Consider the following 23,991-nt stretch of genomic DNA (forward strand, 5'->3'; position numbering starts at 1 on the left):
TTGCGTCCGAGATGGATCCCCCGATTTATCACGCGGTCGCTGTTGTGCACCGCTCCAGCTGGTGTGTTTATATTACGTGGTCGATATCGCGGAGGCCCTCGTGAGGTGGGCGAGGGACGAGAGGACGGGGGAGGAAGGTGGAGGGGCGGCGGGGGGAGGAGAGGGGGAGGGCGAAGAAGCGCGCGCGAGAGAGACGGACCGTTTGGAGCGAGTGAGAAACGATCGCACGGCGATCTCGCGGGTTTTGCGCGTAACATTGTACTTACCGGTCGCGGATTTGGCAACGCTTTTCCCATGATGCCTACGGTACTTCTTCGCCGTCGCAACCCGGCCCTTCAGTAACATCGTACACGCACTCGCACGCGATCGTTCCCGACGGCGGCGCGTCCGCTACGCATTATTATGTGGCCGCGTGGCGGCCATATTTGCTCGCTCTCTGCTGCTCGACTGCGGCCGACGGACGGACGGACGGACGGAGCAGCCCAGCGCCGCGCGATCACGCCGCCCGTGGTAGCTCGGCTCGGCTCGGCTCGGCGCGGCGCGGCGGCGGCCTTTGGCTCTCGCGGCCATGTCGTGGCAAGTGCTTCCAGATCATAGACGCAGCTCGCGCGCGATCGGGGGTGATGAGGACACGCACACCGACGGGGAGCCACTCAGCGCGCCGCTTGCCGTACACGCACGCGCCTGCTTCCGGTGTGTGCGTCTCCCTTCCCATCGACTCTCGCGCGAGGCAAGTCTTCCATCTGGAAACCAGTGGCTAGCATGCCACTGCCTGCGCGTGCTGACGTCACGTGGCCGAGCGCGCGCGCACACCCGACACGTGCCAGGGCCGTCGCGAGACACGCGCGCGCCCGTCACGTGACTCGCGCGCCAAGATGCGTAGATATGTGCGATTGACAAAATTGTATAGCGCGATTGCGATTTATAATTGAACATCCGTATGTCACGTCCACAATTTTTATCGTGGATATAATTTTTAATTATACGTAATCTTGCATCGCGAATAAAACTACCTTGCATCATCGCAAATAACTTTGAATTACATAAAATGGTAACCTTTTTGTGATTCAAAAGATCAAAATAAAATTTTAAAAAACCAACATCTATAACGACGAAAAAATTACTTATAAAACCTCTTTTTATATTTAATGATTAGATACAAGTATAATTTTAAGCTGCAATTGTGCGTGATTAAAAGAAGTTCAATTGCTGTCTGCATTTCGCAGTTTAAGAAAAATTTTATTTTCTTCAAAATTTAAGAAAAACATATTTCGCACATTTCTACCTACGTGTCTCGACGTTCCTGGTATATAAACACTTCTTCACTGGTACGTTGAAGTTTTTATTATCTTTTTTGTCAGATTCCATAAGAACAAAATCTTATTAAAAGTTCAATTTTTTCGATTAGTTAAAAAAACCAACTTTCATCACAAATCACGTTATTATTAAAAATTTTTTTCTTTTTCGTCATCAAGTGCAAAAATATTAGAAAATATTAAAATATCATTCAATAATAAAATATCAAATATTAAATCGAAAATTAAATATTAGTAACGTTTTATTATAATAGAGGAAAGTCGTTAATACTGGCAATAGCACTCCTAAAGCGTTATCCCTTTATTTATCGAAAACTAAACATTGCACTGATAAAAACATGATCTTAGACAATTAAAGAAGTAAAACTCATAGTTCATCATTTATAGCTTTTTTCTAGATAAAATCTGCTAACAACTTTCAAAAGCGAGAATAATTATATAATTATCTTTTACAAGTTTTACAGTTTAAACAATAGTATATTATTGATAATATTAAATTATTTTACACGTTTGTAATTTCCTAAAATTGTTTCTATTTTTCATACTGCAACATGAAACAAAATTATCGCAGAAATTGCAGTTTTCTATTACAAATTATATAGTTGTGTGATGTTTTTTTATAATTTTATTTCAAATTGTGTCTTAAGTAATTTATTTTTATTTTTAGTCATTGCTTTTATTTTTAAGATACTCAATTCTAGTCTTTTCATTGGAACATAGAAATATATATTATACTTCAATATTTTGTTATTACAAAATATTAAACAGTACTATAAAAACCGTAATACTATCCGAGAGAAAACAAACTCTACTAGATACTTTCCAACTTGTAAAAAAATTTATTTTTAGCTTTTATTTAAAAAAATTGTTAAAAAATAAAGTAATATGCCAGTATTGAAAACCTTCTCTTACGAAATTAATTTTACTTAAAAAACTGATTGGTTGACTCAATTGGTAAATTTTTTGAAATGTTCAAAGGAGAAGAGATTCAGAGACAATGACGGAATAACAAAGACATTCCTGGTGCGTGTAGATATGGCCTTTTACTTCGCACACAATCAGATTCTCGTTTGACACACACACAAACACACTATTTTGAACAGAAACCGAAAGGATTATATATCAAAGGCAGCCAATGCAAAATGCGATTAATATATCGCGGCACAATAATCTTATCCCCGCGCACTATATTTATGTATATAATTATATATATATATATATATATATATATATATATATATAATTAAATAGATTCATTTATGTATGTATCATGTATATATTTATATATCTCAATTTTTTCTCACGAGATGATATCAAAGCCCACGAAACACGCGCGATATATCAAGTGTGTGATCAAAGGGTCATTTAAAAAAGCAAATAATAATTTGTAACAATATACAGAAATACATTTTTATTAGAACTTATATACCGAAAATAATCGCTATATATATAATAAAATAAATGGCATAACTAAAATTTATTTTTATATGTAATAAAATTGACAACTGGTACTAAAAGAAAAGTTATATTTGTATATATATGTATGTGTGTGTACACACACATATACACACACATTGACATTTTAATCCATTTCTGAGAATGACTATTGATCCACACTGTACGTATTGTCGCGTGGTTTATACATGTTTATAGTGTTCCTAAGATATGAGATTTTCCTAAAGCGGCCCCTAGGCGCTTAATATTATAGTATAATATTGGAATATTGCACAATATTATTGATTATCTGGAGGCTATATTGAATTTGTTTTAAATGATCTAGAAGAATATTGTACAATATTATTGTAAAATATTAATGACCGTCTAAGGACCGCTTAACGTAAAAAGGTCAATCGAGAATAAATTTCTGGGCACATGATTACCCGTTTTCCGCGGACCACCCAGTATAATTATAACGTAAATCGAGAGGAGGATACACATCGTGTAGCGCTTACAGTCATTAAACGAAGATACAATTTCCAAAGGATTACGAGATGCAAAAATAGATGCTACCCATTCGTCGCGATACGACAAGATAAATTTCTCCTCGACTCTCCTGAAAGTACGCTGGAAATTTCTCGTCGCTCACCCTTTCACCATCTTGTTTTCTCTCTTTCTCTCTCCCACTCACCACTTCCACACTTAAATTAGTATTTGTGCAATTAGGCGTTCGGTGAGGCTTCCTTACGTCTTGGAAAAAAACGCACGTTTAGCCCACTTATTCGAGTCGTTAACTGAATTAATTATTTTTAAGTGTAATCATAAATGTGATGGATAAATAGAATATCGAAGCCAATTAATTTTAGTTCATATAAAGCAAAGTATGTAGTATTTAATCGGACTACAGGCAGCGCTTTAATCTATGTATGTATAATAAAATTTACTGAAAAGAAAAGGGATACTGTAAATTCATCTAATTAATAGGAAGATTTTAATGAAATTCTCAAAATGTACTTATATAGAAATTATTCAAAAGTGCCGTTTCTAAAATTTTCATTTAAAAATTTTCTTTTTTTTTAACATCTAGGAGTTCGTAGACTTCAGGACTAAATGCGTACCGACAACGTATAATATATGGCTAGACGTTCCCAAGAATACAACAAGAGGTCGAAATAAAAGATAAAATCTATTATTCGTGAATTATTACAAAAACTAATGAAAGTACATACGAAATGTAATAAGCGTAATAAAAAAAATAGTAAGCTAATCTAATTATTTATCACGATGATGTGGTAATCAATGTGTTAGTCTTCATAGAATCTTGAACCTAAAAATTTTTTCAAGTCTCAAATTCTGAAGATGGTGTAGATAACTTAAGGATTTTTACGAGAGCTTAGAAAGCAAGCTGTGTGGGAATCGCCGATCCGGATTAGGAGATAAAAGCTGATAAGAATGACTATAGTTGTGAATTGTGTTCCAATCTTTGAAGCACATATTAAGGCTCAAGTTTCTTAATGTATCTTTTTTTTTATTCAAAGAGTATTTCAGATATTTCGAAAAGCTTCTGTGTCTCATCACGTCAACTTTTAGAACTTCAAAGTGTTTCACTTTTCTTTTTTTTTCTAAAGCTCTTATTAAACCCTAGTTTCTTGTTTAGAAAAAGCAGAATTGTTTATACGTATTTAATTACATTCTATTTCTATTAATTTCAAAACGTTTCGAAGATCACTTAAACCTCAAAACGTTCTGAAACTACTTAAGCTTCAAAGCTCGTTTTAGAAAATCTTGACATCGTGTTAGAAAATATCGCAATGATCCTCTTTCTTAACTTTTTCGTTCATTATATTTTTTTCTCTGCAAGCATATAAACCAGCGATTTTAACAGACGTTATACTTCGTGGGTCAGGATTGGAATCCTAACAAGATTACATTGTACGCCGTATATTTTAGATTCTCGATGCAAACAAATTTCCTCTGATCACGACAACCGTGCTAACTTGAAAAAACAAAATGACTTCCATCCTGTCTTCTCTTCCTATATTTTTTTTCGCACACTCATTCACCCTTGCTCTATCGCTCTCTCATGTCCGCACTTAGACGTTACACATTTTGACAAATAATTAAAGTCATCACAGAAGCGTCACATTATCATATTTCGTTAGACTACATTTTTCAGTGTGAGTGTTACTCTCATTTTGGTTAGCGCATAATATTACAATGAGTACAAAATGTTTTTCTCAAATATTTCAAGCCTAGTATAAAGCACTATTATCATTATTGTTATTATTATCATTAATATATCATTATAATTATATGTATATAATATTTATATATATAATCATGGGTGTGCTTAACATATCAGCACACACATCGCGCGCGCACACATATCCTCTTGCGTGTGCATACGCATACAAAGCTGCAGTCGCATCACTTAGTACCTAAGTTGTAGCGATAGTAATTTGTAATAATTTGTTAATCTATCAAATCGAATCTTCTTCCTTCCCTCAAAAAATGACATATTGTGCTGTGATTCAAAACAATCAGCCAATAATCATGATTAATCGATCGTTAGTCATTGTATAGATCTTTTCCCCTTATTTTTTTCATTGAGAAGATTGAAGACAATACGTACATGAGTAAAACAATAAAAAGCTGCATTTAATTGTTCAACACACAAAAAAACTCATATAAAAGAGATTGGAGAAGAGCACCTTATGTTTTTCTATTTGGTTTCTTTTTTTTCTTTCCTTGGATATATTTGTCATTAATCAATTAAAATAGAAAATAAAAATTTCTAGCACATTGTATTTTGTGATTAACAAAGGCCAGAATTAAATCTCTCAAATGTACTTTAAAATCAATTTTAACTATATTTATTATGTAAAAAATGCATATTTCTCTGGAACATGTCTCTTGTTTAAGTTGCTGCGAAAGTTTTTAGATCTTGCATACGTTCTTATAATATTCTTGTAAAAAGTTTTCTAATTTCTAAAGATTCTTGATACTTTAGTCTTGGATATATCGATATCGCAGTATTGTAGATTCTAATTTCTACATTTTTGATGAATAAAAAAATAGAAGAAAGTTCTTGGATTTTGAAAATCTCTGAACTCTTCTAAATCTTTAAATATTTCAATCTTGTAATAATAATTCTTTAAATTCTTACACTTTTCAAATTATAGAACTTTATTTTCAGGTCCTTGTGCCCTATAACTTAGCACCTAAAGCTCCCCCCTCCCCTCTCTCTATCTCTCTTTATCTCGTATGCATCTCTCTCTATCTCGAAGTCAAACTTTCGCAGCAACCTCCTTAAGAATCGTTAACTGTCCTTGCTCTTTTTCTCCAAAATTCAGGAAACCGTGCGTTCTTTCGATGCGGAACATTGTCGAGATAAGAACGTGTGATGAAGGCAGTATTGTCCGTGCGACAGAAACCGCAAGGAGAAACGATTCAGCTCCTTCCTACCTCTCTTGCTCGAAATGCAGATACTGCTAATGCACGGCGATCAATCTCCTGTTATACTTTGAGTCAGAAAATAATGGCACAAAGCGAAACGGAGCTTTGCAGGATGTTCAAGCGACCTTAAAAAGAGCGCCGGACACTTAGCCAGAACTGGCGGTTTCGTTCTCCACCGGCAAAATCGGATTCGGCGAAGCCGACGGAATAACGTCCTGGCGTTCCTTCTTATTCTGTCTCACAATCTCGGCGCGCCTCTCCTATAAAAACAGAAAAGGATTTACAGAATTAGAATTAAGATGTTTCTCTGAAGTTCATCTTAGTGAAGATAAGGATAAAAAAATGCCGTACTCTCTAACAAGTTGATGAGTAGCTTAAACATGATGCGTCAAGAAAGTTTTTAAATATTGAATTTTGATATTTTACGAAATTATTAAATCTTCAATTTGATTGACACTTTACTAATGCAAACAACAAAGTTTAAAATTATTGGTAAGCTTCCACATAAATTACGTGACATGACTATATAAAATTTTGGCATCGATATATAAGCCTTCTTCGGCACACCCTGTATGCAAAACAATCACGAACGAGGCTACATGTACTAAAAGAAAGATAACTATGAAACAAAGACTGTAATGTAATCCAGCAAAAGTACGACAACATTCCTTTTACAAACGCGACTATTGACGTTTTTGTCCTATATAAAATATAACAAGCTATTTGTCGCAACAGTAGAAGGGGAGAAAGCATAACAGGAAAAAATAACTGATGCATAATTTAATGCAATCCCCGAACATTACAATTTATCATACTAATTTTAATTAGTCGATACTGTAAAATTTCGCTATTTATATATTGTAAATAAAATGTATACACATTTGTATAAATTATAAATAAATGTACATAATTTACATATTTATACACATTTATATACTATAAATAAAATATAAAAATGTGAGATCAAATATACAAATATAAATACAAAGAAAATTACTTTTCTTATTTTTGTCGTTTGTTTATTAATGTTTAATTGAATTTCATTTAAAATATCACGATAAAAATAATGTAACAAAGAAATAATTTGTATTAACTTTAAACAGTCCAATCTTTATAACTCAATCTCTAGTTTTTTTTAATTTTTACCGTTAAGAAACCAAATGTATTATTTATATCATTGATATAAATAATTAATATTTTTTTCAATTTCTAAAGTTTCTATATCGTCACAATAACATGAAATTTTTAATTTATGCCGAATACTTTTTTGCTTTCATAATGGACTATATTTAATATTGAAAACAATAATAAATATAAATAATAAAATTTTTTATTATTTTAATAATTTAAAAATAACGATTTTTTTATCACGAGCATTAATTTGCCAAATTTATTGTATGTACAACAAATTGTCTAACGGGAGCCTGACTGTACTTAAGAGTGCGTGTGGGGGCGAAATTATATGGTAGATGCGGATCGCTTGCACGTAATGTTTAATCTCCCGCTACCGATTCATCTTCGCGGTCAACATCCTCTTGTCGAACTCGCACTTTTTCATCAGGAACTCTCGTGCCGCCATTTAACGCACTTTCACTTCACCGTGTTCTAAACTACTAATTACACAAACGCCTACGTTCGACTAGTATTTTCTTACGCAGCTAAACCTCGAGGGGCAAACCCAACTACCCGGTTCGGTCTTTTTTACTTTTCTTCCTTTTCCTCAAAAGCACGCGAATACAATGCTTTGGTTGAAGATATTAATTGTTATGTAATTCTTCGTCTCCTGCTTTTTGTAATTATTCTATCATTTGTTGGTTTATTAAATATAGACATTTATTTAAAAATTGAAAATTAGAAATTTGATAATTTAAGTTTTAGAATTATTTTAATTTAAAATTCTTTTAAAATTAATTTTATATTTATTTCTTATTTTTTAAAAATGAACTTTAAAAATTTTTTGAAACTTTGATTATGCAGATTCTCAAACTAATTTTCAATTTTTCTAGAAATCTCAAAAACATCAACTAAATAAAAAATGTCGCAGTTCTATAGCTTTGCAATACAAACTAATTCATTTCATTTTTTTTAAATCTAAACAACGAAGTTTCGTAACAACTTCATAAAGACCGATTTACTACCAAAGCTACCACATCAACTCCGAGAGCTATTTGATTGGAAACTTACATGATTGCGTAGCTTTTCCTTCTGCTCGCGCTCGATGGACTCGCGACGTTCACGTGCCTGCTCCAACTTGCCTTGAATTTGGGACTCCAACTGCTGAACACGCTCTGTCATACCTTGACGTACGCGAGCGACCTGCTCTTCCTGCAAACAGGCCGCGAATCAATAACTTATGTCTATTCTTGCTGGATCTATTATCTAGCTATATGGTTTGCCTGTTAAAATATGCAAAACAAAGCAGCAGCCTTGTAGAAAGAAAAAAACGACGATAGTTGCAAACGCGAACCCTTTAAAGTATAAATTTTTCATTATATATAAATTTCTTAAACATTATATACAAGAATTTTTGGAATCGTTGATTACACATTTAAAAACATAACAAGTAGACTTGGTTATTTTAAATTTGATTTTAAATCTTGACTTTAGATTCAGTGATCCAAAATCCTACTTGATATAGAGTTGCAAAAAAATCAGAATGATAGAAATGACTTTTTATTTTTAAAAAGTGTTACAAGTATGACACCATGCTTCAAAGAATTTAAAAGCGTTTCATTACTGCCTCACATTTTAAATCTCTTCAAATATAATGGATTTTATGTGAATAAAAAAATATTATGTATTATATAATTATAAATAAAAAAATTTTTAATTTTTTATAGAATAAATTCTGACCTATCTTTTTATTTCTATTTATCTATTTAACCTTCATGTTTATAGCAAATGTTGATTTTCAATTTTTTATTATACTAACATGTTCCTTGAGACGATCCAGCATCCTCTTGATATTTTCGTCACGTTGAGCCGCGGCAGTCTTTAATTTCTCCTCAACGGCACATCGCACTTCCTCAGTTTGTTGCTCAAGACTCAGGCGAGTCTTTTCAACACTCTCCAACTACAACAAAAAGTGAAGTTTAATATTACAAATCATCTAGACGTTATGCAATGGAGCATTATGCAATTTGCGATACTAAATAAATTTGCGATTTTAAATAAAGAGTCAGATTTGTCATTAGTTTCTAAGGCGTACCATTTGAGTTCTTCCTCTCCGCCCCCCCCCCTCCCTCATTATATGATTGTCTTTTACTGTCAAATTCCAAAGTGAAATGTAAAGGTCTAAAGTTATTTATTTTATCGTTTTAAAATTAATTTTACTCACAATTATATTTAAATTAAATTTTTTTCCGTCTTTTCTAAAATTTACTTAAAATTTACCCATAATAACATAGAAAAATTACATTTATTAAACGCAGTTTAATAAATAGCGACTAACCAATTTAATCAATTAAAAAAGCAAATATCAAAATTAATGCTCCAATTTTCTGTACTCACATGCTCCTTCAGCTTGTTCTTCAGCTCGGCGATGTGGGCCTCTCGCTTCTCTTCCGTGTTGTTCATCTTCGCGTCCAAGGACTCGCGGGTGGCGGTGATAAAGGCCGCGCTGAGCTCATCCTTCTTGCGGGACGCTTCCTCGATCTTGCTGAGCTTAGCGGCGAGGGCGGCGAGCTTGTGCGCCTCGATCGACAGTCTTCGCTCTTCGGCGGCCTTGAGCTTGTCCTCGATCGCGGCCTGCTGCGTCGGGCTCGATTGCGGCGGCGAAGGCGCTCTCTTAGGCACCGTCGGCTGCGCCAGGATCACCTCATAGCACAATCCACCCTTGGACTTTTCCTGGCATCGAATCTCGGTCGCTGTAAAGTTTCCATTGGTGCAATGTAACGAGTGTTCAAGGCAACATAATGAACTTTTGCATCAAAAAATAATGGCAGTATATTTTCAGTGAAACAATAATCAATAGTTAGATATCATTAGACCTCTGCTGTATTAAAAGTTTATTTTATTATTAGATTTTCATTATAATGCCATTATATACACAGAAAAAAATTAGTCTCAATTCAACAATCACTGTCTCATATGAAAGCAAGAATATAAAATCTTCTTTAAAAAATTTATTAATTTTTGATATATAGTTTCAAGAAAAATATGTTTTTATTGTTCAATAATTTTCATTGAATTAAGAGAATATGAAATAAAAAATAACATCTTCAAACAAAAAATTAGAATCTTTTAATACTACTAAATTGTTATCAAAACAATATTGTGTGCTCTCTTTAGATAATTATTATAATAAATTGAAATAAAAATAGATATTTTACTGTTTACTTTAATTTCAATAATGTTTAATATATGTTTAAGATAATTAAACTCTTTAAAGAAGATTTTATATTCTAACATTAATATTTAATTACAAAATAATGAATAATAATACATATATTTACAAAAATGTATTTTTATTTTATCTCGTGGGAAAAACTTCCTCTGCCATGTAAACAAAATTTTTCAAGTTAAACATTAATAATCGTACTGTAAGATCAAAGCATCTCGGAGTGCTCTAGATATCCTAGATCGATTATTTCACTTTTCATTTTGAGATAGTCAGGAGATACTGCTTGTAGATATCGATACTACGTACTCAATCTGCGAATGATTGACTCTCGTCTATCGAATACCGACGCCACGTCGCGACGCCAATATTGCGTCTCAGCGCAATAGCCCCGGGTGTGATTCGCGATTTCCACGATTTCCGGCGCCGGCCGGCTAGTTGCGGAAGCATGACTCAGAGGCACGAGAGCGGCGCGGCAAGGAGAGATCGATCAAGAGGGAACGATCGGCCGTAGGCGCCGCGACGTCTAGCGTCGTCGCACGCACCTTCACCGTCTCCTCCACCTCTCTTTCTTTCTCTCTCTCTCTCTCTCTCTCTCTCATCTCGCGCCGTGTACATACATCCCCACCATTGCCAGCCGTAATTACCGTACATCATATCGTGTCGTATAATTTTCCTGCTATAGCATTTTCGGGAATTCTAATAATTATTTAATTGCGAAAAGTGAATCTCCGTAATCCGTTATATTGTCGTTTCCTCTTCCTTCCGCCTTACCTTTCATTATGTGAGAACGATAAATTATTGACGTTTCGAACGGACATTTAATCGAACCATTAATGATTAAGATTATTTTATTTTATATCATTTAATAATCAAATAAAAAGTTTTGATTTCACGTTCTTAATGTTTATTCGATTTTCTTCTACATATATAGAGGAATGAGACAGCGTATTAGACTACTATGTTCATTACTATGAAAAGTTATCGTTATAGCCATACATCTTCATGTAGTACGGCACAATACGAGTTTGCAAATGCTCCCCGTTTTCGATTTATAATTCAACGGCGACACATTGGCGCGACCACTCTCGCCGAGGGCATTGCACCACCGATCTTTAACACAGCAAAGGTGCTCCCTCATAATTCTCGGGCGCAGGAATTTTCGAATAAAATTATACGACGACGCAGGTGCATAATGCAATAATTACTCAGATAAAATCGTTCAGGACTCAGCAAAAAGGAAGAAGATAATGCGTTTCCTGACGTATCAATTTCTTGTATCATCAATCAAATGAAATCACTAACGCAATTTAAAAAATTTACAAAATTTCCCAGAAAAATCTTTTTTTTAAGAATTAATCTTTCCATGAATTTGAAATCGATTTCTCAATTAATAAACGTTAATAGATTACATATATACATAGAGAAAGGTCATCAATACTAGTATATCACTGTTTTTAAATAATAGTTCTTAAGCAAATCTAAAAATAAAACATTGAATATGTAAACTAGTGTTTCTTCGATTAGATATTGTAGCAGTTTTTATAATTTTATATTTTGTAATAATTAATGTAACATAATCAAAAATAAATGTAAAATAAGTAGAGTTCAGATACGTAATGAAAGAGTGAACTATAAAATAAAATTGGATAAACCAAAAATATATAAGTATAATAAAATATATTTCTATTGTGTTTAAGTTTACAAAATAAAAAGACTAAAATGATTTTTATTATCAATATTATATATGTATATATAGACATAAAATTCACATAATACTGTTAATAAAAATCAGAATAGTTTTATCTCTCAGCTGTTTAAATTTTTGCCAAATATCCATCTTAAAATTGCTATTCTATCAAATGTCTTGAAATTGCTGATCACTTTTTCCTATCAAATTTCCTATCTATGTCGGAATTATTCACAATTCTCTGGAACGTTTTTCTTGCAAGAAAATCCTAGGATTTTAAAGACCTAATACGATTCGATCGAACAGTTTCAAGTGCGTCTCAACATGTTTAATGTCCATCCAAAGCTCACTTAATCACCGAATACTCACTGATGAACTTCACCTTTTTCGGCTGCTTGGTCCGCGGCTTGCCTTTGCCGCTCGGCTTCTTAAACGGCGCATTATTTCTCCTCTGTCCCGCTTCGGAAATTCAGACACGATCAAAACACTCGAAGCGTTTTCAAGAGAGATTAACGAGAGAGAAGGAAGGGCTTGGTAGAATTATGCTTTGACCCATTGGGAGACACCATTTCTCTCGTTTATCATTATGCAATTATCAGACTGTATTGTTCGAATAAAAAAACGCAATAATTCTAAATATATATTATAAAAACTATTAAGTCGTAACAGATTTACAGTAATTGAAAATACCACAAATACAGCAGTAAAAAGCATCGATTTTGCTTGCTCCTTCACCTTTTATTTTCGTCATAAATATTGATCGCGTGAAATTTATGGAGGTTTTATTACGTAATAATCATAAAAATGGAAGAGATCCATCTACGGACGTCGTATTTCGCGAGACATAAAAATTAGAAACGCTCAAGTTTCAATCAATGCATAGGTATCCCAACGGAAACAAAGAAGCTATAAAGGGAGTGAAATTAGCATCATGCATGTCATTGTCTAGCTGAGAGATCGATTGGTGTCCCAATGGGTTAATTATCGGGAAATCGATGCGACCGTTTCGCGTAGCCATGTTGGACCGCACCCTGATCATTTCGGCGAACACGTGCGTACCGGCATGGCAAAACTCGCGGTATTAGGCATTATAAGAGCAGTTAAAAGATCGATTGACGAAGTTATTACATATTAGTATAAGCCACGTCATCGCGTTGAAGGACTCTGCTCATAATTGTCCTTCAAAAATAAAGTAATTATGAAAAGAAAATTTTGTTGCTTTGTATCTCATCGCAAGTCTGTTTATATTATTAATAAATAATATAATTAATCTAAACAAAAGATATTATCGTAAATAAAAATTATAAAAAATGTACCAATTGCAATATTAACTCGTGCGTTAAATAGAAATATTAACTTTCTTTTGTGTGTGATGTCCATAGGATAAGAATGTCTTACATCCGATTAAATTGTTGGATCAAACGTAATTTTAAATTTGACAAAATTGCAAGCCGAAATGTGGAAAAAATAATTTTTTTTATAAAATACTTTGTATATTAATGCAAACGGTTTACTCAATAATTTACTTCAAGTATGTAACGTATTCATGTCCCAAGTCTCTTTTCTCGAGGCTGTAGAGCCGGCATTTTTCAGAGACATAATTTTATTCGCAAGTTACTTTTTTAGAAGTTGGACGTGCCGACAAAGAATAATTTTCACGAGCTGGCAAAGTTTTGCGACACCCCGTAGAGAAAAATGGTGGACCGTGAGTATCGATTCGCGGACGGTCTGAGAAATTGATCGAACTGCAGGTGGCCCAGGATAATGTCACGATACAACCGTGATGTCGACCGTCGTATACTGCGGTAAAGGACAGTGCTCTTCGCGTGCGGAGGGCACGGAAAAAAAAACGTGATTGCTTGGTCAGAAAAATTAATATATAAAATTCTTAAACCCCTCTATGCGAATTACGTATCGCTCAAAAATTACACACGCAGTCGAAATTGAATAATAAAATGAACTATGTGAAATAATTATTTTATCAGAACGTTTAACAAAAAATGTTAAATAAACGAGGAAAAACGAATAATAAAAAATTCATGATACGTATAAAACATTAAAAGATGACAAAAAATAAGTATATAACTGAAAATAAAAAAAAATATTAATTATCATTAAAACAAAGAGAATTTGTAAAATACATAATTAAAGACTTATCAGAATTGCGCAATTTAATAAATCCGATCAGTGTACGATTTTCTAATAGCAAATGGTCGCATTTATTTCCAAACACTTGGCACTTCCATTCTGAGTTGCTTTCTAGCAGGAAAGGATCAGGAAAGATAAAATTGGGTGATTTGTTAGAAAACTTTCTTGAAAATATGTCCGGTAACGGGTGCTTAGAGACCACATTTTTTTCCTTCCGGTTTCCGATTCGCAATTTTACTTTTTAATTACAAAAACTTAAAGTAACCGTGAAAAAAGATATCTTAAAGTTTCTATTCTAAGAAATATAGAAAGGCAACGTCTAAAAAGAATTCATACAATCAAACAAATCAATGCTACTTAAATTTAGAAAGTTAAAAGCCAAAAACAAGTAATACTTATCATAATTTATAATAAATTTTAAACTTCAAAAAAATTATAAAGAATTTGAATTAAGGCGCTGTCTCTGAAAAGCAATTGCAGTTCAGCACCTTATTCTGTAAATAACACAAAAGGCATCTGATCAAGTTTGGCTCGATAAATGTTAAATTACTTTACAATTGCTCGGTAAAGAATAGTTACTATACTTTACCTACATAAGTAGATAATTTCAAAAGACCGACAAATTATTTTACAAGAATTGCCAATTTTGTACAGAGAAAAATCAATTACCCAATAATTGCTGTGAAAAGATTGGCTCCGACTTGAGACGATTGCCATAAAACCACTTTTCGAAGAATTCTTCAGAAATAAAAAACTTGTATATTCGCAAAGTTTTTAAACAATTTAAAAATCATCGCAAAGATCAAGGATTCTATAGGAGCAGCTCCACCCCTAAAACTCTATGACAAATCAGTGACAAAAGTGTCGAAATCTCTGTCGCAAATTCTGACGTTTCGCTGCTTCAAGGCCCTAAAACCTTTGTAAATTCAAAAATGTAAATTCTACATTTCTCACGCGCTTCCAAAAGATTGATGTATTTTTAAAATCATTGAGAAATTTGATTATCCGAAGTCACGAACATTATCTTCAACATAAGACATTATCTTCAAGCAAGACTTCAGACCAAGGATTAAAAGCGCCTTGGCAACCAATCTTTACAGCAAATCGGAGAACCGGAAGGAAGACCTCGATGAGGGGATAGATTAGGGAATAGTGGGCCTCGCGCGACTCACTCACCTACGACACCCAGCGGGGCCTTGCAGCTATGACAGAAGCACTGGAGCACCGAGTCGCGTACGAGACCGATCAGCATGTTGTCGTTTTTTTTTTCGTACGTGGGGGTTTGTTTCACGCGGAGGGTGAGTCTCGCGGATTTCGGGACAGGTGATCTCGACGACGGGATCGGGCACGCGAGACTGAAACGCGAGTGGCTGGAAGGACGAGAAGAGGATGAGACCAGAATAGAGAAGAGTTAGGCACGCCGGAAATGTCGCTCAGGTCGTAACTGGGGCGGTGGCTGGAGGGCGACTGGCCCGCACACTGCGCCGCGACGCCCGGCGTCGCTCAATATTCGACCACCCTCCTCCTCCTCCTCCTCCTCCTCTTCCTCTTCTTTTTCCTCCTCCTCCTCCTCCTCCTCTGGTCTTCGTCTTCCCCCCGTGCCACGCAACCAACAGCCTACCCGATGACAAGCCACCCTTCCAGCTAGCAAACTCCAACCTACGATCGCCACTACTACTAGAGCAACCGTCGGAGGGGGTGGCTTATTGGCTATACGGGGTGTCCCACGAGAAGGCCGTGTTATGACAGAGAGAGAGTTTAATAGATGCGCAGAAGGATGGGGGGAAAAAACGTCAAACGGAAGAATGGCCAGAGTGGCAGAAGGGAAACTTTAATTAGGAGTAGTTGAAGGTTAGATATTTTGTGAGCTTCGAACATTGGGATTCTCTTTAAGGTTGCTTCGTCACGGATATATTCTTTCTTGAAGATTGTATTCTTCTCAAAAATCAAATATTTGGAAGCTAAGATTTCAAAGTACTCCCGCGACTCCCGTGAATAGTTCCCAGAAAAACCCGGCGCGCTTAGACGTCGAGAATTCCAGATTCTCAAGATCTCTTAGGGATGTTAAGAGTTCTTTGTTCTCCGGAAATTCTACACATTCTCGAAAGATTTGACTATTTAAAGATCCTTGATTTTTTTGGACACTCGGTACAATTCGGAGCCGGTCGCTAAGCACGTGTGCGGAAACCTATGTGCAAGCGTAAAACACCATCTGTCTATCTCCCGTTCTGCTCCTCTCTCTCCCTCTTTCTTTCTCTCCCCCCCCCCCCCCTCGTTCCATCGTACTGCTCTCCAGAATCATCCGATCGGCCGTCGCCATTCTAATGAAGGACCGGCTTCAATTTCCGAAAACAATCAACGAAAAAAATCTGCTTGGAGAAAGGGCGTGATTAACACGAAACTTCGCAAAATACTGAAAAGAATTCGAATTGATTTCACAGTCTTACAAGCTTCCCATATCTTCAATTAACATGTTAAATCGCTGAATATTTCGACACCTCGAAATCCTTAAGACCTTCGATATTGAATTAAGAATCCTAGATATCTAGAATATTACAATACAAATAAAATAGATTCAAAACTTGTGATATATTCATTGCAAACACGTATTATTAGTTAATCAATCGGATAAAGCCAAAGATCCCGATTGCGAATCTCAGAATAGATGAGCCTTTAATTTTGCGATACGCAATTTATTATTACGCTAATGAATATCAAAATTTGGTCATTTACTATGATTGATATCTGTCATTTATGAATATATTCTTCGCTTGGACTTTATAAAAATTCATATATTCAGTCGTACTCTTAGAAACAAAAGGTATATACTCAATTTTTTGTAAATTTACAGTGTGGACGGAGAGTCCACATTCAATGATTCACAACACGGATCTGATCCGCATCTGCAATGCGTAGTGTGTCACAGACTCAAAGTTTGGATCTATTATACAAGTATGTATTATATCTATTATAATTATTCTAAGATTCTGGAACACTGGGGATCTCATTTTTTTCAACATCAAAGATCACAGGTATATTCCTCTCTAAATTTATCTCTTTAAAGTCAAATTCGAACTGTTATTCCTAAGATTCAACAAGGGGAGAACAACGACTGGGAAATATGGGGTACGTAATGATCGCGCTTTGTGTAAAGTTTTCCATTGAACGAACGATCGAATGGTGTTTTGCTGGAACTCGCATAGCCAGTCGCTATGACGCAGCCAGCGAGATACTGACGAGAGTGGCGAGTCGGTTTTACCCGTGGAAATCAATGAGAAATGAAATTTTCATGATACATGACGATCGTAGCCGCGGATTTAGTAGAGGAACAAATGAAGGACAAATATTCAGTTCTTATCCGTTAATTGTCTTGCACACAAGACAAAAATTCAAAATAATACAAAGTCTAAAATCAGGTCATAAGCCATCTTAAAAATACTTCACAAAAAATAGTCGAAATATTATACACAACTCTAAACCGTTAACATATACAAGCCATTCTTTGTAGGTATACACACTAAGGTTTCAAGTAGATCAGTCAAATTGTAAAGCTAACAGAGTTCGGAAGCGGATAAGTTTGTGTTCTACACGACAATTCAGTTCACTCGTCTGCAATTGCTACGGCCAAATTCGATCAAACTGCGCTACAAACTGCTCCTTCATTCATCCCATTCTCCATATTGGCTCCCTGCGATTTCTTTCTCTTTTCAAAGAAATGGCTCGCTAGAAAAAGAATTGCATCACAAAGAAGATCATCACTGAAACAAATGCCTATTTTACAGAGTTCGAGAAATCATACTTTTTTGGAAGGCTTAAAGAAACTGGAATACCGTTGAGCAAAATATATCGAAGATGTATTGGAGATTCAAGACTAAGATTTTTAAAAAGATTTAAACAAAAGTTTTAAGAGTCTACTTTTCTCAAAATTTTGCCTTGTTTCTTGTTTAGAATTCTTCCAACATCACTATTTTCTTTATCTTCGACATTACATAACAGAAAAATAAAGTCCGCTTTTAAAGTAACTTTTGTAGCTGATCTTGTTTGGCAACAAAAATTGGTACTAAAGTTTTAAGTGCGACCACAAAAAGACGTAGTTGCAAACGCCCGGGAAATCTCGATGTGGTAAGCTCCATGTAATGGAACCGGACTCAATCGTTACGATTTAATTAGATCCAAACAACGGTGATAACGAGAAAAAGAGAACGGAAAGATCGAAGAAAAAAAATCAAGTTTATCATCGCGTTATCCCTCCATTTCTTCCCAATAAAAACTTACGCCAAAGATGAGATTCTCATTTCATGCATCGAAAGTCCCGTTCAATAATTTCTTCTCTCCACGCCTCTTGTCAAATTAAATGTTAAAAGTGTTTAATTTAAAAACGATTATTTGGAAACTAGTTATCCGGACACAGAACAATATTAAAAGTTTCTTTTCTATAAATTCATCGAATAGTGAAATTTTTTAAGGAAAATTATTAGACGTAAAAACTTTTACCAGTGATTTCGTAAAATGTATTCATCAAAATTTGTGTTTAAATTGAAAAGATTTACTGGACTGCTGATAACAAATCAAATCAAAAAATTGCAACAAAATGTTGATTCTATTTTATCTGTTTTTTTTAAATCTGTTATTTAGGTATAAAAATGTGTGTAAAAAATGGTGAAATTGTGGCGGAATAATATTAAATAAACAAAATTATCATTAATATTAATAGACAAGATAATTAGACTTAATATTTTACAGCATATGGCATATTATAAAACATTTAACAGATATCCTTAAAGTATAAAGATTTGACATTCTTCGGTTGGATCAATAAAACTTCTGGTTATATTCATTCAGAAGTTTCTATCACTAAAAAGTTATACTGACTTAACTAAATAAGTGTAATATCATTATCAAGAATTCTAGTACAAATATATTTAGCAGGAAGACATTAATTATACTCAACTGATAATTTTAAAAACTTTCTAATTCAAAAGATTTTATCTTTCAATAGACACACTGAATCTACAAGATTTTCAATTTATGCAACCCGATTTTTTTTTCCAGTAAATCAGCAAGAGAAATTATTATTATTCCAAAACCAAAACATTTTCAGAAACGTAATCATATTTGTTTCTTACGTTGTTCGATTTGTTTTAAATTTAATAAATAGTTCATGAGAAATCTTATATTTTACAATAAAATATGTTAGAATAAAGTACATAAAATCTCTTTAGTAAATTACTGATTTCTCGATAACTCTCTGCTTTAATATGCAGAATACTTTCACATGCAGAATAACTAAGGAAATCTTGTTATTCCATTTAAAAAATGATCTTTGAAAAAATATGATTAAACTCATTTCAGCTTGCTCTTGTGTGCGAAGGGAACATATGTAAGAGTCAAGTGTCCTCATCTGCCTTTTCAAGTCACGCTATCACTCGCGGTCGCAAACTGGCGACCCCAAGTTGAGAGCCACGGAGGCGACGGGTCGCCGCTGTGCACCACCATAGTCGTCAGCCGTCCGATGCAGGCAACTTCTTCCTCCGCAGCGTTCATTCTCGCTCGCCAGCCACGAGGACGCGACCATCGAGGTCCGAGGACTCTGACCTCTTATCCGTATGCCGCCCGCCGGTCTCCGCGGCGTTTAGGGTGTGCGTACTTCGGCGCCGAACCGTCCGGTCGCCCCGGTCCTCCTACTCCCTAATTGCCGAACAATTGTCCGATATCGTCCAAGGGACACGCAAACCTCGCACGCGTCCCAAGCAAAGACGAATATGTCTCAATTCAGTTCACAAAAAAGTGCGAACAATTCGAAACAATGTTCCACGTATGCTTTTGACTAACACTTTGCAATTACATCTTTTTTTTTTGTTCTTTTTTTTTAAAGAACTAAATGTTTTCTTTACATCGATCGATTCCTCTTATTATTCTGTAAAAGTATACAAGCTATACAAAGTAATGATTGAAAAATAAATAATTGCGAGATATCCTATATTTCATATCAAAATATATTAAAATATATGCAATCTCTTTCGTAAACTACTGATTTCTCAATAATTCTACATATTTTCATATGCAGAATAACTAAAGAAATTATATCACATTCCATGTAAAATAATCTTTGAAAAAATAAGACTTTAAACAATCAATTTTTTCAAAAACTGACTTTATTCCCTTGAAACCCTAAAACTTTGCCTCAAAATATTTTCATATTTTCCTTAATCAAACATATTTGTGCCATTTAAAATCAGACATTTCCATTATTGATTTAAGTAAAATTAACTAGTCATAATCAAAAATCAATTTGACCGAATAAACTGGTTCTCTTGAAAATAGCTTTGTTTTCTAATAATTCATGATGCAAAATCATATGTTTAAGTGATTATTTCACTCTAATCAGTGTTCGTTAAATATGTACCAATCATTTAATAAATATCATTTCACATATTTCTGAAGATTGTTACTCACATTCTTTGGAAACGGGTGATTCCGCTGCGGTGGCCATGACGTTATTCTCTGCAACAAAAATACTCCATAAATAAACGTTCAAATAAACTTAATAAACAATAAATACATCGGATGTTCAAGGGAATGTACAAATATAGAATGAGCATGTCTTATCACATCAGTTCCACCTATTCTTTCTATTCACTACAAATAGGATCCTGGCATCGTCGTGATATCTATCCTTTTTAACTGCATGATAGCTTAAAATAAGTCCACTAAGGATTTGAAATAAAAGAAAATAGGTGAAAATTATAAAAGGATCTACAGAACATTTAGCAAAAAAAAGACTTATTATGACATTCTTGAATAAAAAGGAAATTATCTTAATAAAAAGTGATAATATCGATTTGCTTTCCTAAATTATTCATGTTAATTAAATTTTTTTAAATAATGTAAGACTATAATTTATGTCTTTATATATTTGTTCTGAATGATATGCATGTGTAAGCAAGATTGAATAAATTCATATATTTTTAACTAAATAAAGTTAAAAATAATATGACTTATAAGATTAATTTTATTAAGTTAAAAATTGCACAAACAAGAAACAAATTCAGTTAAAAGTTGTGTTAAAATTACATTAATCAAAATTAAATTAAAAGTTAATTTTTAAAAAGTACTATTTATATTAAACAAAAACGTAATGACATAATGACATAATTTCTATAAATTACTCTAGATAACAAAATAATTACAATAAAGACCGCCAAATAAATTAAATATTTTGTATGTAAATTAAGTTTATATAAAGTTTGTAAAGAAATATTTTTATGAGAATGTACTTTTTTACAATGTTTTTACAATAAAATCTTTAACATACACACATAGAGAAAAAATCAATAATGTTAATGTGTACTAAAAATAAAATGTATTAAAAACTAATTGAAATTAAAACTCAACTCCTGAACTAACGTCCTGGATAAAAGGCATAGCAGATGCCCATTCTCATGCTAAACTTTTTTTAAGGGGAGAGTGTAGACCACTATTTAGCCAGGTGTTCGTAGTATATATGTATCTCAAAGAAAAGAAATGCACTGGATATCTTTGTTCAATCGCGTTTATAGTATTGAATCAAACTTGTAAAATGTCTAGTTAGTGCGACAAGAGCTTCAAATTTAACCTTTTAATTTTCAATAAAATAAATAATAATTAGTTAACTAATGTCATCTTATTCCAATATAAAACGGTTGAGATTGGTTTATATGGCGACATCTAGTGGCCATTATTAACTACTTATACAAATCTGCTTCTTTGTTAAAGAATATCTACTTTACAACTAAATTAAGCATTGAAATAAATCCTATCTTAAAAAAATTTCTTTTAAATGTGAATCACTGTTATACAATTAGTTATAATAAACAGTTAAGTGTGAATATTAAATATTTTCATACACGATTATAGTATCAATTTGTCATTTTGTTAAGAAATAAACTAATAATAAACTAATTACAAAACAAAAACAGGCAAACGATATTTGAAACACCCTGCATATGCCTTTGTCTTCTGCAAATATGTCAGAGAGTTAATCAAAGCACATAAAACGTAATGGAAAATTACTGCGCATTTACAAACCGAAGACACACTCGCAAAACTAACGAGTTCCACATCAGCTCGGTGTATAATCAAATTGATATCACAATGAAATTAAACAAAGGCCTAACACTTTTATTTATAAACGTTCCGCCATAACTTCCTGTCATCATCGCTCAAAATCCATTGACAACAGTCACATCGCCTGACGTTACTCACGTAAATCGAAGAGCAATAACGATCACGCACCACAAGAACCCGTCGTCTCGAACGCAGCCCGAGATCGACGACGGGACAACCGGACAATCACAAAAACATGCCCCTCGATCAAGTCTCCGAAGAGACGAGCCGATACGACAACAAATGTGGCGCGAAGGTCGGCGGCGTCTCTTTGTTCGCGTCGCAAAAGGGCGAAGGGAAGGATATTTACCTCACTCTCCTTCTCACTTTATCTTTCCCTCGCGGAGGAAGAATTCTCTCTCTCTCTGCTCCCAACGACGCACTCGCTCGACGACGGGCTGCTTTTTCTCGTCTCGATTCACACGAATCCCGAATACTTTCGTAAACTCGAGTTCGTACGCGCGCAGATGCAACGACGCCGACGCCGACGTGACGGGACAGGAGCAACCACGTCGCCGTGTGTGTATACTATACCAAACCGGTCGCTTCGTACACCGCTTTTATCGCGCAGCGTCTTTGTGCGGCATTCGAGTGATTCGAGTCGCCGAGAACGGCCGAACGTCGGCGAGGTTGGACGAGCGATTGCCAGCGCGACCGGCCCATTGGTCGACCGGTGGCGCCACGTCGCGCTCATTGGCCCGTTTGAATTGTCGAACGTTGCCGGCTGCGTATGGCCGTGTGTATATGTATACGTACACTCACGAGATCGTTTCCCGATTAACTTTCCGGCCTGCTCGCGCCGGTTACACATGACGCTCGGTTCATTTGTCCTATTTTCTTTGCTTTGCTTCCATTCTCGAAGAAGCCCCTTTGTTTCGTTATAATTATAAAAAGTGAAAAGTAAATTAATTTATTGCAGATTTTTTTTACGCCGTGTTATCACTCAAATTTAAATGTCAATTAAACATTTTAATTATAATCAATTAAATATCAACAATAATTTTAAAATTTATGATCTCCGGCATATATCTTTTTAGTTATTAATTTTGTAATCCTAGTAATATTGTTTTTATTTAAAATCACGAATTTATTTTGTCATCATTAGTTTTTCTCTTCTTTTCTTCCGAAATATTATAATTGAAATAAATCAGCCTTGAATACATGCAATTAACAATTTCTCAACAAAGTTAATAAACAGTATATATTTAAATATTTAAATACTGACAAAATTAAAGAAAACACTTCTCCAAAATATTATAATTACCGTTTATATAATTATCATTCTTTAATTTCTAACCTTTGTTTTTTTTTTTAAATCTGTACCGTTATGCAAGTTTTAATCCTTTTTTTTTATGACGCTGAAAAGAATCGCGTGCTTGATTCTTTCGGCGCATATCAATGGGTCGCAAACACGCATTGTTTCCCGATGCTCTTAAAAAAAGTCATTGCAGATGAATCAT

The 23,991-nt window shown here is 34.4% G+C and overlaps 3 protein-coding genes across 6 annotated transcripts in view; 1 reads left to right on the top strand and 2 right to left on the bottom strand.

The window, feature by feature from the left end:
• Nucleotides 1-2,529, bottom strand: part of LOC105833236 (nuclear factor of activated T-cells 5) — a 49,205-nt gene extending 46,676 nt beyond the window's left edge. For 2 of the 3 annotated variants that reach the window (XM_036286833.1, XM_036286832.1), the window contains exon 1: nt 267-2,527. In XM_036286833.1, the coding sequence (XP_036142726.1) occupies nt 267-345 (79 nt within the window). In that variant the 5' untranslated portion in view covers nt 346-2,527. Of the gene's footprint in view, nt 1-266 lie in introns of all 3 variants that reach the window. The other variant, XM_036286831.1, reaches the window with a different exon arrangement.
• A 1,360-nt stretch (nt 2,530-3,889) lies between these two features.
• On the bottom strand, nt 3,890-23,064 carry LOC105830707 (calponin homology domain-containing protein DDB_G0272472). Of its 2 annotated transcripts, none has more exons than XM_012670214.3 (6): nt 22,842-23,064; nt 20,843-20,890; nt 9,720-10,075; nt 9,142-9,282; nt 8,394-8,534; nt 3,890-6,469 (listed from the first exon to the last, which is right to left on the bottom strand). In XM_012670214.3, the coding sequence occupies exons 2-6, from the start codon at nt 20,877-20,879 to the stop codon at nt 6,356-6,358; spliced, it is 789 nt and encodes a 262-aa protein (XP_012525668.1). In that variant the 5' UTR covers nt 20,880-20,890; nt 22,842-23,064; the 3' UTR covers nt 3,890-6,355. The 2 variants fall into 2 exon arrangements, with proteins under 2 accessions (XP_012525668.1, XP_012525667.1); XM_012670213.3 differs by lacking the exons at nt 20,843-20,890; nt 22,842-23,064 and adding exons at nt 12,608-12,697; nt 15,563-15,837 and having other exon boundaries at nt 3,921-6,469.
• On the top strand, nt 16,007-20,523 carry LOC105830709. The gene is made up of 3 exons (XM_012670215.3): nt 16,007-16,237; nt 17,238-17,338; nt 19,739-20,523. The coding sequence occupies exons 2-3, from the start codon at nt 17,295-17,297 to the stop codon at nt 20,076-20,078; spliced, it is 384 nt and encodes a 127-aa protein (XP_012525669.1). The 5' UTR covers nt 16,007-16,237; nt 17,238-17,294; the 3' UTR covers nt 20,079-20,523.
• Nucleotides 23,065-23,991: the final 927 nt, after the last annotated feature.

This window comes from Monomorium pharaonis, chromosome 5 (assembly GCF_013373865.1).
Source record: "Monomorium pharaonis isolate MP-MQ-018 chromosome 5, ASM1337386v2, whole genome shotgun sequence".
NCBI lineage: Eukaryota > Metazoa > Arthropoda > Insecta > Hymenoptera > Formicidae > Monomorium > Monomorium pharaonis.